At 39.5% G+C, this 13,667-nt stretch overlaps 1 protein-coding gene across 1 annotated transcript in view; it reads right to left on the reverse strand.

Moving 5' to 3' along the window:
• The window catches only part of ULK4 (unc-51 like kinase 4), a 665,001-nt gene that overhangs the window by 564,472 nt on the left and 86,862 nt on the right, over positions 1–13,667 (reverse strand). Inside the window, exon 18 of the mRNA XM_049782607.1 lies at positions 2,202–2,285. Within this exon, the coding sequence (XP_049638564.1) occupies positions 2,202–2,285 (84 nt within the window). The remainder of the gene's footprint in view (positions 1–2,201; positions 2,286–13,667) is intronic.

Below are 13,667 nucleotides of genomic sequence, written 5' to 3' on the forward strand. Positions count from 1 at the left end.
AGGATGCCCATTCTTCTGAGGCCTGTGCCAGGTCATTATATAAATGTTCAGGGCGTAAGGTCTCATTGCATTATGAGATTTATGTGTTCTTATATCTATTAGATTATCTCTATTAGATAAGAACTTATTTGTATGTAAAGTATTTTCCAATTTTAATGTGCCTATGCAAACAAGGAACAATGCCACGTGGCATTATCAGCACATATGGGGACCATAAGAACAAGTCCAACAATCCCCATAACATGGTTCATTCATAAGCATTAAACTGAGGGACTCTTCCACCAAAATTCCTTATTGAACAGCTCACAAAGAGAAGACAAGATAAACAATGGGTAGAATTGTCACGGTAAAAGAATATTTAGAAAGTGTTATAGTTGTTAAAGAAAATACACTTAAAATATTCAAAAAAACATATGTGTCCATTTTATGTCTTTTGAAATAGTTGGGGGTTGTTAAATCCAATGCACGACTTTGGTCTGTGATTAGGACTGTGTAGTACTAAAGTTAAAATGGGTAAATGTGGGGTACTGATGTTGGGGGTGAGAGAGTTAAGGAGTAATAATGAGCTTTATAGGGGTGTGCGAAAGGGCAGAATCTGTTGGGGCAGGAGGTCGGTCTTGGTTCCTAACAAATTAAAGAACTGAGGGTAAACAGGGTTAATTAAGGGGAAGACAACAAATCCAGATTGGGAGATGAGGGAGTAGAAGGGCTCTGGTGTGGGGGAGGAGAAATATATCAGAGGGGCTATATACATTGTATAGATGAGTTGTTTAGTTGATTAGGCTTGGCAGTCAGAGAGGACCACTGTATAGGAAGTCACATCTACATATACACTGATTTTAGAGACCTATTTGAATATTATCCTCCAAATCTAGGGAATTCTATTTTTTTTCCTAGAAACAGTCGAGAATTAAGAATATTTTTGGGTGTTGAAAATAAATACTAATAAGAAAAGAACTCCTGAATGGGGTCCAGTATGTGTAGGAGAGGAATTTCTCTCCCCCACCCTCCCCCGTGGCCCGATTTACCAGGCATGGCCCTGAAGACCAGTCTGGCATGGGGGGGGGGATCTCAGTCCCCTGGACTAAGTGGTCAGCCCAGGGGGCCTATGGCTAGCTGTCCTGCCCAGAGCCCCCAACATCTACTTTATATTTTTATTTCCCACAGTGAGATTTCTGCATAAAAAAGAAATTTCATCTTCTTCAACTTCATGTGCCCCCAAGTAAGGCTTTTTTTTTTTCAAGTAAGGCCTTTTTATTAAAAATCCAGACACATCTTTTGACTCTAGATAAACATGACTTAATTCCCATTTTATTGATGAAATATAAATTAGTGGCTCATTGATATTTCATAAAAACAACTGACTATATATTCAGCCTTACAGATGAAGAAGTGTTCAAACCTCACTATGGATCACTTGGGGATACCTTGAAGCTTTTCCAGACTTGGAACATTTTTCCATTACCATATAACATAGGAAGTAATGAACTCAAAAAAAAGATGTTTGTTTCAACGTAACTTACCCATTTCTTAAGGGATGTTTTTAGCCTATGGCTTTGCCTTGGGTAAACCAATGTCAAATAGCTTAAAGCAAACATAAAATGCCAACCTTTTAGGTCAGTTACTAATCCTTTTTACATAGTCAGATACAGGAGCTAAGGATACAAATCAGATGGCTTGCCAAGTGGCTGGTTTGGGGACATTAAATTAAGCTTACAAGATGACAAGAATATATTTTAAAATCACATTAAGTCATAAACACTATTTAATATTAAAATCAGCAGCAGCTCCCCAGAGTCTGAATAGTAGAATGGTAGCCTAACAAGATAATTCCAGAGCTTCTGAGAACCACTGAAAATTCACTCTAGTTACCCTGCTGGTTAAACTCAGACATCTATAAAAGTGGAGAGAATTAAGAATACATTATTAAAAGCTACTTATGTTTTTCTTTCTTATTTGTGTTCACCTTTATAAAAGCAAGACATTTAAACAAGCAAATGAGAAGAAAGTTGGCTCATCATTACACTTCCTCCTCTCCACCACAGGTCACTGGCTCTGGGTGGCTCAGTCAGGATTATTTAAATTCAGGAGCAATTCTGGGTTGACAGGCTCATGCACTGCTGCAGGCTACAAGCCTCATACAATGCCTGAAGGGTTATTACAATTGCAGGCATCTACAGAGGACAATAAAGAAGCCTTACCCCTTCCCGAAGGCACCTCATTAGCACAGTGTATGCTGCCAAGGGAACTGTCCAGTGTTCTCTGGGGCTCTTTTTTTTTTCTTCCTAAAATGAAGTGGAAGGAAAGGCAAAGGAGTTAACTACACAAAAGATTTTAGCTCATTCCAGAAACAGGCACCATTTCAAATACACAAACTATCTAAAACTTCTTAATGTTCTAGTCAAAATTCTACTGACTATACTGACAGTGATGAAGTGATTAGAGTTAGATTACTGCATCATCCATGCATGGGATTTCTTCTATTTATCCTTATATTATATATGATGAAAAGAAACTAGATGAAAAGAACTAAAAAATGTCAACAGGTTCTGGGAATTCAGAAGCCACCCTACTGATATCAATCGATGTAAATGTAGGCATGCTATTAGAAGATACTACATTATACAGGCTGATTTCTTTTGTTAAAATATTTTTATTTAAAGAAGCATGATTTACAACATTTTTGAAATTGAGCTTTAGGCATAGAATATTTCAATGCCAAACCATCCGTCATATCTAGGCTGATTTCAAAATACAGAATGCATATCCATGAGCAATAGCTCAGGATGATCCATACATATATCAATGTGCCAAATAAGAATAAACAAATGTGGTTTTTGTAGGCCTATTCATTATTTTAATAAAATCTTTATTTAAGTACCATGATTACATACATGATTGTAACTGGGTTTTAGTCATAAACAGAATACCCCCCTTCACCAGTGCAACATTCCCACCACCAATGCCCCCTCCCTCCTTCCCAACCCTTGCCTGCATATTCTTTTTTTTTTTTTTTTTTTTTTTTGGTTTCTGAGTCACACCAGCAGCGCTCAGGGATTATTCCTGGCTCTATGCTCAGAAATCACTCCTGGCAGGCTCAGGGTACCATATGGGATACTGGGATTCAAACCACTGACCTTCTGCATACAAGACAAATGCCTTACCTCCATGCTATCTCTCCGGCCCCATATCGATTTTTAAAGATATCCAGAATAATTCTCTCACCAAAGAAATAAATTAGAGAGATAACTATAAGAATACTCCCACAACTAACAAATAAAATCACAAAATAAATCAGATGGTAAATGGAAAGAGAAGAGAAAAAAATTACCTTTTAAAAAAAGAAATTAGGTTAAGAGAATATATTTATTTAAGATTGTCTAAAACGAGCCATGGAGGAACTGGAGTAGTGACACAAGCCATAGGGCATTTGCCTTGTATGCGCTAACCTAGGACAGATCGCAGTTTGATCCCCACCCCCACCCCGTATTCCATGTGGTCCCCCAAGCCAGGAGCAATTTCTAAATGCATAGCCAGGATAATCTCTGAGCATCACTGGGTGTGGCCCAAAAAAAAAAAATAATGGGCCATGGAGATAGTTCAATGTCTAGGATGGAGCACATTCTTTGCATACTGAAAGTCTAGGTTCAATTCTCAACACAACAAGGTCCCCTGAACAACCCCCCAACCACTGAGTTAAGAAAAATATTAAGTGGACTGGAAAAATAGCATAACGGTAAGGCGTTTGCCTTGCAAGCAACCAATCCAGGACAGAAGGTGGTTTGAATCCCAGTATCCATATGGTCCCTGTGCCTACCAGGAGTGATTTCTGAGTGCAGAGCCAGGAGTAGCCCCAAGCACTGCTGGGTGTGGCCCCAAAACAAACAAAGCAAACAAAAAAGAATAATACTAAGTACCTTTAGGGACAGAAATAAAGCAGGAAAAGAAAGAAAAAGAACAGGGAGAAAGGAAGGGTGGGAAGGTATTGTACAAATGTTAAAAGTTGTATATGACCACTCAAAATATATCTTGTACCCATAAGAATGGTAACTCACTAAAACTATATGCTTCATTATCAAATTCTAAGATGGTCATGATTTATCTAGGCCAGTGTTTCTCAACCTTTTTCCAAACATGGCTCCCTTCTAACTTTATTTCCTTTTGATGGCCCCTCTATCCTGTGGGTCACCTCAATCTCATGCCATGGCCTCCATTTAAATGAGTTTTACCTATAGCTCACAGAAGATCCTGGGGGCAGTCAGGGAGTCATATGGTTGAAACACAGTTCTATAGATATTTATCATCAAGAGCTAATTCAGCTGAAAAATCTCCTAATTCGGGACCGGAGCAATAGCACAGGGGAAGGGCATGTGCCGTGCATGAGACCAACACAAGATGGAACCGGGTTCAATTCCAGAATCCCATTATGGTCCCCCGAGCCTGTCAGGAACAATTTCTAAGTGCAGAGCCAGTATAACCCTGAACACTGCCAGGAGTGACAACCCCACCACCACCACCAAAAAAAAAAAAAATCTAATTCATCACCCAATTAAGCTTTCAATTATGTCACAACTTGACTCCAACTCTCTTATGTAGAACTAGTGGAAAGTAATCCCACAGTCTCCACCATATAAAAAGCACAGCTTCACTAAGTACTTCACACTCTCAGAAGAAATGCCAACCCAATGAAACTAACAGGTAGTCAGTTCTTCAGACTAAAAACAATACAACCTCCCAGAAGTGGAGTGTGCCAAAATTGCCCCATTATTACAGCTTCTGGAGATCTTGCATCATACAGAAGCATATGCAGCAAGTCAGCACCTCCAAATTCCACAATACTGATCCAGTAGGATCTAAATTAGATGAGAAAATAGCTTAGAAGCCAGCTAAGCTCAATAGGTGAAAACAATAACACAGAAGATTCAACTAGCAACAAACAGCTCAGTAAATTCTCAGGCAATGACTTTAATAACACCATTGTGAGATATAACAATTTTCACAAACTTTCTTTTGGTGCCATTTTATTGTAACGAGCAATATAAAATAAATTATTTTGTGCCTGCTAAGGGGATAGGCTTGGGGAGTGGATGAGAACTGTAGACAATGATGAAGGGAAAGTCGCACTGGTGGTGGAATTAGTGCTAGAACATTGGAAGCTCAAAACAACTGCATTCTGAACAATTTTGTAAAGCACAATGTTTAAAGTTAGAAAGAAAAAGTGGGGGGAGATCTTTCTTCAGCATCATTGCCATCTATCTGTTCACCTCTTACACACACACACACACAGACACACACACACACACACACACACACACACACACTTCACCTCCTTTCCTCCAGTCATTTGAGGTTCCCTGAACTATCACTCTTTATTCACTCCTGCCAGAAGTTTCAAAGATCAAGGTCTTCCATATTCCCTTTCCTCTTGTCCTGGAAATTCCAGCTGAGAGGTAACCAGGCTTATATTCCCAGACCTGTCCCTAGGCAGCTGGGCTATTAGAAGAGCTCAAGCTCACAGAGAATCCTCCTGAAGGACAGCATCAGCAACCCTCGGGACCTACAATCAGACTTTTCAGGCATTCAATTTCTCTATGAAGACAGCTTTATTGCAAATTTGCAACCTTTCCACCACTTCACGTAATTTTTCTCCATCTCAGAGATCATGGAGTTTATGAGAATGAATTAACCAAACCCCTGGTTTCCTCTACTCCCTTTAAGCCCTGGGGCTGTAAGGACAAGCTCTGCTACTCCTTCCATATGAGCTCGGAATCCCCTTCCCAACATGCCAGAATTCTCAGAAACACTAGGTCATGTATGTTCCTCACTGGTGCCACATTTTCAATGTTCTGTTCAATACTGGATCCTTTCTCATTTACTGACTGCCTTGCCTCTCATTTTCAAAATAAGGGCCTCTGTCCCTTTGTTCATTCATTCACAACAGTCCTTAATTCACATTAACTTTCTCAGTGTCCTTAACTGCTGACAAAATTTCAGCACACTCCAATAAAACTTCTGCCACCTATTCTCAAGTTAAATATATAAAACAGTTCTTATTGACTCACAATAAATTTCATCTCATTGAATACACTGGGTTCTTTATAGTCTTTTTTTTCTTTAGCTGCATTTAATTCTTATTTTTCATTCCTGAAATATCCACTTCTCTCCCCTTCCTGTATCACTCTCATTTAGACTGCAAAAGTCCTCTTAGCATTCCCCAGTCTTTTGCACATTTTAAAAGAATATATATAGATGTGCACTCGAACAACAAGCATGAAGGTATGGGTGCCAAATAATCCATAAATAACTTTTTTTAAATTTTCTTTGGGGAGGGAGTGTTGGGCCACACCTGAGCTGTACTCATGGCCTACGTCCTTGCTCAATGCACAGGGATCACTCCTGTCAGTGTTTAGGGACTCAGATCTGTTGCCAGGGATCAAACAGGGCTCTAAAACAGAGCCATCCATGTGAAAGGCAAGTGTCTTTTTTAAAATATAAATTCTTTATTTAAGCACCATAATTACAAATATGATTATTGTTGGGTTTCAGTCATAAACCGAAAACCCCCCTTCACCAGTGCAACATTCCCACCACCAATCCCTCCCCTCCTTCCCATCCCCTGCCTGTATTCAAGACAGGCATTTTACTAGTTATTTCTTTTTTTAGTAAGCTGTTTTTGTTTCTTTCTTAAAGAATAAGTGCTAAAAAAAAATACAGTAGTAACAATGTGAGAGTGGCGATCGCCATTGTTTGCATAGGCCCAGCAAAATATGGAGAAAATGAAAAAAAGCCTTCACTTTATTACAAGGAGGCCTCACCCCTGAAGTTTTCTGGCATAAGACCAAATCTGGTTTCCAGGCATACCAGGCTGCCCAACCCCTGAGTCATTCTCTGTGGTCCTGGTGAAACTTTTTCACACATTAGCTGTTGTTGGTGTCAAGTTCCTGTAGTTAAAGATTCTGGTTTCTGTACATTTCCTTCATTGAATCAGGTTGATTTGGCACATCCTCTAGTTTCACTTCACTATTAGATGAGGAGACATCTGCCCTGAAAGCAGGCTGTTGCTGTTGCTAAGTCGTCTGGGTGTTAAGAGAACACTCTTTGGACTGAGTCAATGCCAGAGCAGTGGTAGGGTCTTCTCTGATAGAGGTTTACTTCCTGGTAATGTTAAAGAAAATTATAGGTGTTTCCATAGATGGTATCCATAGTTCAGGGGTGTATGGGCAATGCCCATTATTCTGAGGCCTGAGCCAAGTTATTATGCCAATGTTCAGGGTATAAGACCTAACTACGTTACAAAATTTGTGTTCCCATCTCTATTAGATAAAAAAAACTTCTTTGCATAATGTAATATTTTCCCATTTTAATGTGCCTATGCAAAATAGGAACAATGCCACAGGTATTATTGGTACAGCTGGGGGTCAAGGGAACAAGTCCAACATTCCCTGTAACTTGGTTCTAAAATGAATTCTATACAAAGAAACTCTTCTACCAGAATTCCTTATTGAACAGATACCAAAGGGGGGGGGGGGAGTGAGCAAAATTGTCACTATATAAAAGGATATTCAAAAAGAGTTATAGATGTTAAGAGAATACATCTATGATATATAAAAGAGATATACATATTCCTTTTATGTCTTTAGAAATAGTCAGGTTGGGGGGAGGGTATTGAGTCCAGGTGTTGGTCTGTGATTTAGCCACCTGGACGCTGCAAAGAACTCCCAGCAGTCCCATATCAGGAATTGTCTTTGAGTGGAGGTTTCTCAGAAACTGAGTACAGTAGCAAGCACAGGTACACAGTGAGGAAGATGGAGGACAGGAAGCCGCTGGGAGTAGATTAATAGGAACAAAGTATTGATTTCTTCTCAGGGTGAGAGTCTAGTTTTTCACTTTGGGAGCTGGCTGGAAGCTGACTTGAGTGAGAACAATGATCTGCTTCATAAGGAGCAAAGAACTGAGGGTAAAAATGGTTAAATGTGGGGAAATGGGCAGTGAGGGTGAGAGTAAAGGACTATAAATGAGTCTGTAAGGTGATGAGCCAATGGGGAAAGGAAAGTATACAATGTAGACATTATGTATATTGTAAACATAGATGAAACCCTTTGTATCCTATTAAACTATCTATAATTTGTGTGCAGGGCCACTAGTCCCCCACGGTTTGGAAATGGACACTGGTGGGAGGAAAGTTGCCAGCGACTTTCCCAAGAGTTCCAGGAGAAAGGAGAGGGAAGGGTGATGGTGGAGCAGCAAGGCCAGTGTCTTAACCCTTGCAATCATCTCTTTCTCTGTTCCCTCCACAAACTTTATTCCAACATAACTAATATTCTCTTGACCCCAACTAACCATTAATATAAATAGTCAATTAACATATTTTGTTGGTAAATGAGTTGCTGGTAAAAGTAATTGCTGATGTGTGCTTACAATGAAGTGCAAGAAAAGAAAATACTTTTAAAATAAATTCTTTAAGTACCATGGTTATAAAATTGTTCATACTTAAGTTTCAGTCATAGAATATATACCACCCTTCAGTGCACCAAGAAAATATTATTTTAAAAAATCATGAGAAATGAGCCTGAGAGATAGCAAAATAGGTGAAGTGCTGGCCTTGCATACCCCAAACCTGGGTTCAATCCCAGCATGTGGTTCTTTTGAGCTTGCCAGGAATGAGCCCTGAGCATTACCAGGTGTGGCCCCAAAATAAAAAATATATATTTATATGACTGGGCTGAATTCATCAATATTAGAAATGTATTTAATCTGTCTACAAGAAAGTAAGTGTGTAAGTAAATTTGCTCAAACCAATGTTATTCAAGGGTTAACTTTTCTCGGAATTTAAATCTAATGGCATGGCCTTCATAAAAGTCTTTAATGACTTTTCCATTGCTCTTCAGATCAAGAACAAGACATCTAACTTTGTTAAAGAGCTAAGCCTCTGTGGACCCAGAAACATAATCTCCTTTTCTGGTTTGTTGTTGTAGAGGTGGTCAAAGGTCCTGGAAACAGAATCATCTCTGTATTTAAAAAGCTTAGTTTGCATCCCATTACAATAAGTACCAAGAAAAATAGTCTCTTACGTGAAAGAAATAGGAATATTGATTCTGTATGGCTCCATTTGTGTAAATATCTAGGAAATACAAACTAGGCTAATAGGAGAAAGAGCAAATCAAGGGTTACATAGAAAAAAAAAAAGAAGTAGGAGGGATGCATTACAGAAGTCTCAGGAAACTCTTGGAGATCATAGATATGTATGCTCATTATCTTGATTGAGGTGATAGTTTCAGAGGGGTATACAGGTATCAAAACCAAAATGTATTCTTATAAATATAGGCACTTCAGGTTTGATGGGTTGTAAAAAATAAGACATCACGAATTAGACTCGGTTCCATCTTGATATGAAAGCAGTCTAAATTATTGGCCACTCTTCTAATGTAAGCAGTTAGCATTTTCTTTTTTGTTTGTTTATTTTGATTTTGGTTTCTGGCCATTCACTTCCAGCAGTTATAAGGGGTTACTCCTCACTCTGCACTCAGGAATATTTCAGGTGGGATCAGACCATAGGAGAAACCAGTTAGCCCTGAGCTAGCCTCATGAATTAACTGCATGAGTTAGCCTCATGCAAAGCAAGCACCCTACACCCTATACTATCACTCCAGCCTGAAAATAATTAGCTTTATTCTGACATCCCTCAAATGCTTTGGGGGAGCTGACACGAAAACAAAGAATTATCAAGTCAAAATTATACCACTGTAAGCATGAAGGAATTAAACTCAGCTTGGGAGTTTGCTTTTATTCTGAGGGCTTATAAACTTAGGTAAATGTGATTTCTGATGCTAAACCAATGAGGACAAAGGTAATAGTAAAGTAGAAATAAATTCCCTACCTTAAATCCAAAGAACTCTAAGGAAAACTGACTTTCACATTTCTTCTTTATTTTTTTTTGGTTTTTGGGTCATACCCAGCGGTGCTCAGGGGTTACTCCTGGCTGTCTGCTCAGAAATAGCTCCTGGCAGGCACGGGGGATCATATGGGACACCAGGATTCGAACCAACCACCTTTGGTCCTGGATCGGCTGTTTGCAAGGCAAATGCTGCTGTGCTATCTCTCCGGGCCCGCCTTTCACATTTCAACACAAGAGACTGTTCAGTATAAGACTTAGATAAAGAGAGATGGGCAGAACTTAATACTGAACTAGTGTATAAATATATTAAGAAATATGAGCTGGAGAAATAGTGGATAAGACACTCACCTTGCTCTCAGCTAACCTAGGTTAGATCCCTGGCATCTCATATAGTTCTGAGTGCCACCAAGAGTGATTCCTGAGCACAGAACCAGGACTAATCTGAGTTCAGCTGGGTGTGAGAAAGAGAAAGGACGGAAGAAGGGAAGAAGGGAAGGAAAGAGGGAAGGAAGGAAGGAAAGAAGGAAGGAAGGAAGGAAGGAGGGAGGGAGGGAGGGAGGGAGGGAGGGAGGGAGGGAGGAAGGAAGGAAGGAAGGAAGGAAGGAGGAAGGAAGGAAGGAAGGAAGGAAGGAAGGAAGGAAGGGAGGGAGAGAGAGAAAGAAAGAAAGAAAAAAAGAAAGAAAGAAAGAAAGAAAGAAAGAAAGAAAGAAAGAAAGAAAGAAAGAAAGAAAGAAAGAAAGAAAGAAAGAAAGAAAGAAAGAGAGAGAGAGAGAGAGAGAGAGAGAGAAAGAAAGAAAGAAAGAAAGAAAGAAAGAAAGAAAGAAAGAAAGAAAGAAAGAAAGAAAGAAAGAAAGAAAGAAAGAAAGAAAGAAAGAAAGAAAGAAAGAAAGAAAGAAAGAAAGAAAGAAAGAAAGAAAGAAAGAAAGAAGAAAAGAGAGAGGAGGGAAGGAAGGAAGGCAGAAGAAGGGAGGGGAAGGAAAAGGAGGGGAGAAGGGAGCCACAGTCCCACATTCCCAGCCCTAGATACTATTTTTGATCCCTGCCCTTTCCCCTTCTTAGTTATGGTTGATGATGTTGCAATGACGAGGGAGAGGGTGTCACACACAGCTTGCTGCAATGCTGACATCAAGTTATGGTATTCACTGGTATTGCATATCATGCTGAGGTCACCTGACTTCCCTGCTCACTACTTTAGCTACAATGCTTGTACTGGTGCTAAACAAAGAGAGCATTTTTCTGGTTTATTTTTTAGTTTTGAGGGATATGCCAAGCATTACTCAGTTCTTACCCTTGACTCTGTGCTCAGTGATCACTCCTATAGAAGACTGGGGGACCATATTGGGTGCCAAAGATTGAATCTGGGTCATTACATGTAAAGCAAGCACCCTACCCACTGAACTCTCTCTCCATCCCCAAAGAAAATATGCTTAATAGGAGGCAAGTTATAGCTACAGAGCTTGCAAGGGCCACACTTCCTGGCTGTGGTTACAGTCTGGGCATGGTGATCACATACTCTCCTGCCTATGGTGTGGTTAGAATTCACTTATAGTACCAGGGATCACAGATAGCAGAGCTTCCAAGATAAAACTAAGCATGTGTGGTCTCTAGAAATTTGAATTCATGACTAGATGCTTGCAGGGCAGGTGTTAAAAGCCACTATATTATTTTTTAGTTCCAATAATTTTTTGTTGTTGTTGTTCTTTTTGGTTTGAGGGTGACACCTGACAGTGCTTAAGACTTAATTCTGACTCTACCTTTAGGTATCACTTCTGGCAGTGGTTGGTGTACCAGGTGGTGGTACCCGGGATTGAAATGGGGTCAGCTGTGTGCAAAGCAAGCACCTTAACCCTGTACTATTTCTGTGACAAATCCATACACTATTTTTGTGTGTGGGGGGGGGGGAACTTTTGGGCCACACACAGCAATGCTCAGGGGTTCCTCCTGACTCTACACTCAGAAATCGCTCCTGGCAGATTCGAGGGACCATATGGGATGCCGGGATTCGAACCATCATCTATCTGCATGCAAGGCAAATGCCTTACCTCCATGCTATCTTTCCGGCCCCCATACAAAATTTTAATAATATATAATGACTAAATTAAAAAAACAAACTTCTAACTATTAAATAAAACAGAAAAAAAACAGAAACCAATATTTTTATTTGCTCAAAAGTAACTTCATAAATATATAAATAACTATAAAGACCATTGAGGGGCCCGAAAAGATAGCACAGAGGCGTTTGCCTTGCAAGCAGCCGATCCAGGACCAAAGGTGGTTGGTTCGAATCCCGGTGTCCCATATGGTCTCCCGTGCCTGCCAGGAGCTATTTCTGAGCAGACAGCCAGGAGTAACCCCTGAACACTGCCGGGTGTGGCCCAAAAACAAAAAAAAAAAAATAAAAATAAAAAATAAAGACCACTGAGGAACTTGGCAGGTGAAAGACAAAAAGAGCAAAGGGATTTTTCCTGCATAGCTTTCTTTACCTACTAGTTGTCTAACGTCAAGAATGTGCTGTATTCTAAAATATATAATTACATAAGGCTAACCTCAAAGATAAATGTGCAAAGCTTTATGAACATAATTGAATTACTATAGTAAAAATATTTTAATATATGAAAATGCCAATCTTGTGCATTAAAGAACAAATACTGAAAGTAATCCTTTTCTAGTTGATACACTGATTCAGTATAATTTCAAAATTGCAATGAAGACTCAAAATTATTAAGATATCAGTACTTCCCAAATTGGTCTGTATAACAACTGCCAACTTTTTTTTAAAAAAACACCAGAAAAACTATTGCTTTGTAGTACAGTTTAAAATTGGGGAAAATAATGTCTCCCATTTTCCTTTTCCCTAGGAGTGCTTTAGCTATTCGAGGATGTTTATTGTTCCAGATGAACTTCATAAGTGTTTGATCCACTTCTTTGAAGAATGTCATGGGTATCTTTAGAGGGATTGCATTAAATCTGTACAGTGCTTTGGGGAGTATTGCCATTTTAATGATGTTAATCCTGCCAAGCCATGAGCAGGGTAAGTGTTTCCATTTCTGTGTGTCCTCCCTTATTTCTTGGAGCAGGGCTTTATAGTTTTCTTTGTATAGGTCCTTCACGTCTTTGGTCAAGTTGACTACAAGATATTTGAGTTTGTGTGGCACTATTGTGAATGGGATTGCCTTCCTGACTTCCATCTCTTCCCTATTATTATTGGTGTATAAAAAGGCCATTGATTTCTGTAGGTTGATTTTGTAGCCTGCCACCTTGTTATATGAATCTATTGTTTCTAGAAGCTTTTTGGTAGAGTCTTTAGGGTTTTCTAAATAGAGTATCATGTCATCTGCAAACAATGAGAGCTTGACTTCTTCCTTTCCTATCTGGATTCCCTTGATATCTTTTTCTTGCCTGATCGCTATAGCAAGAACTTCCAGTACTATGTTGAAGAGGAGTGGTGAGAGCGGACAGCCTTGTCTTGTACCTGAATTTTGAGGAAAGGCTTTTAGTTTTTCTCCACTGAGGATAATATTTGCCATTGGTTTGTGGTAGATGGCTTCAACTAGATTGAGAAAGGTTCCTTCCATTCCCATCTTGCTGAGAGTTTAAAACAGCATGGTACTGGAATAAAGACAGATCCTCAGATCAGTGGAATAGGCTTGAGTTCTCAGAGAACATTCCCCAGGCATACAATTACCTAATTTTTGACAAAGGATCAAGAAATCCTAAGTGGAGCAGGGAAAATCTCTTCAACAAGTGGTGCTGGCAGAACTGGTTAGCGACT

This window comes from Suncus etruscus, chromosome 10, assembly GCF_024139225.1.
Source record: "Suncus etruscus isolate mSunEtr1 chromosome 10, mSunEtr1.pri.cur, whole genome shotgun sequence".
NCBI classification, from domain to species: Eukaryota; Metazoa; Chordata; class Mammalia; order Eulipotyphla; family Soricidae; genus Suncus; species Suncus etruscus.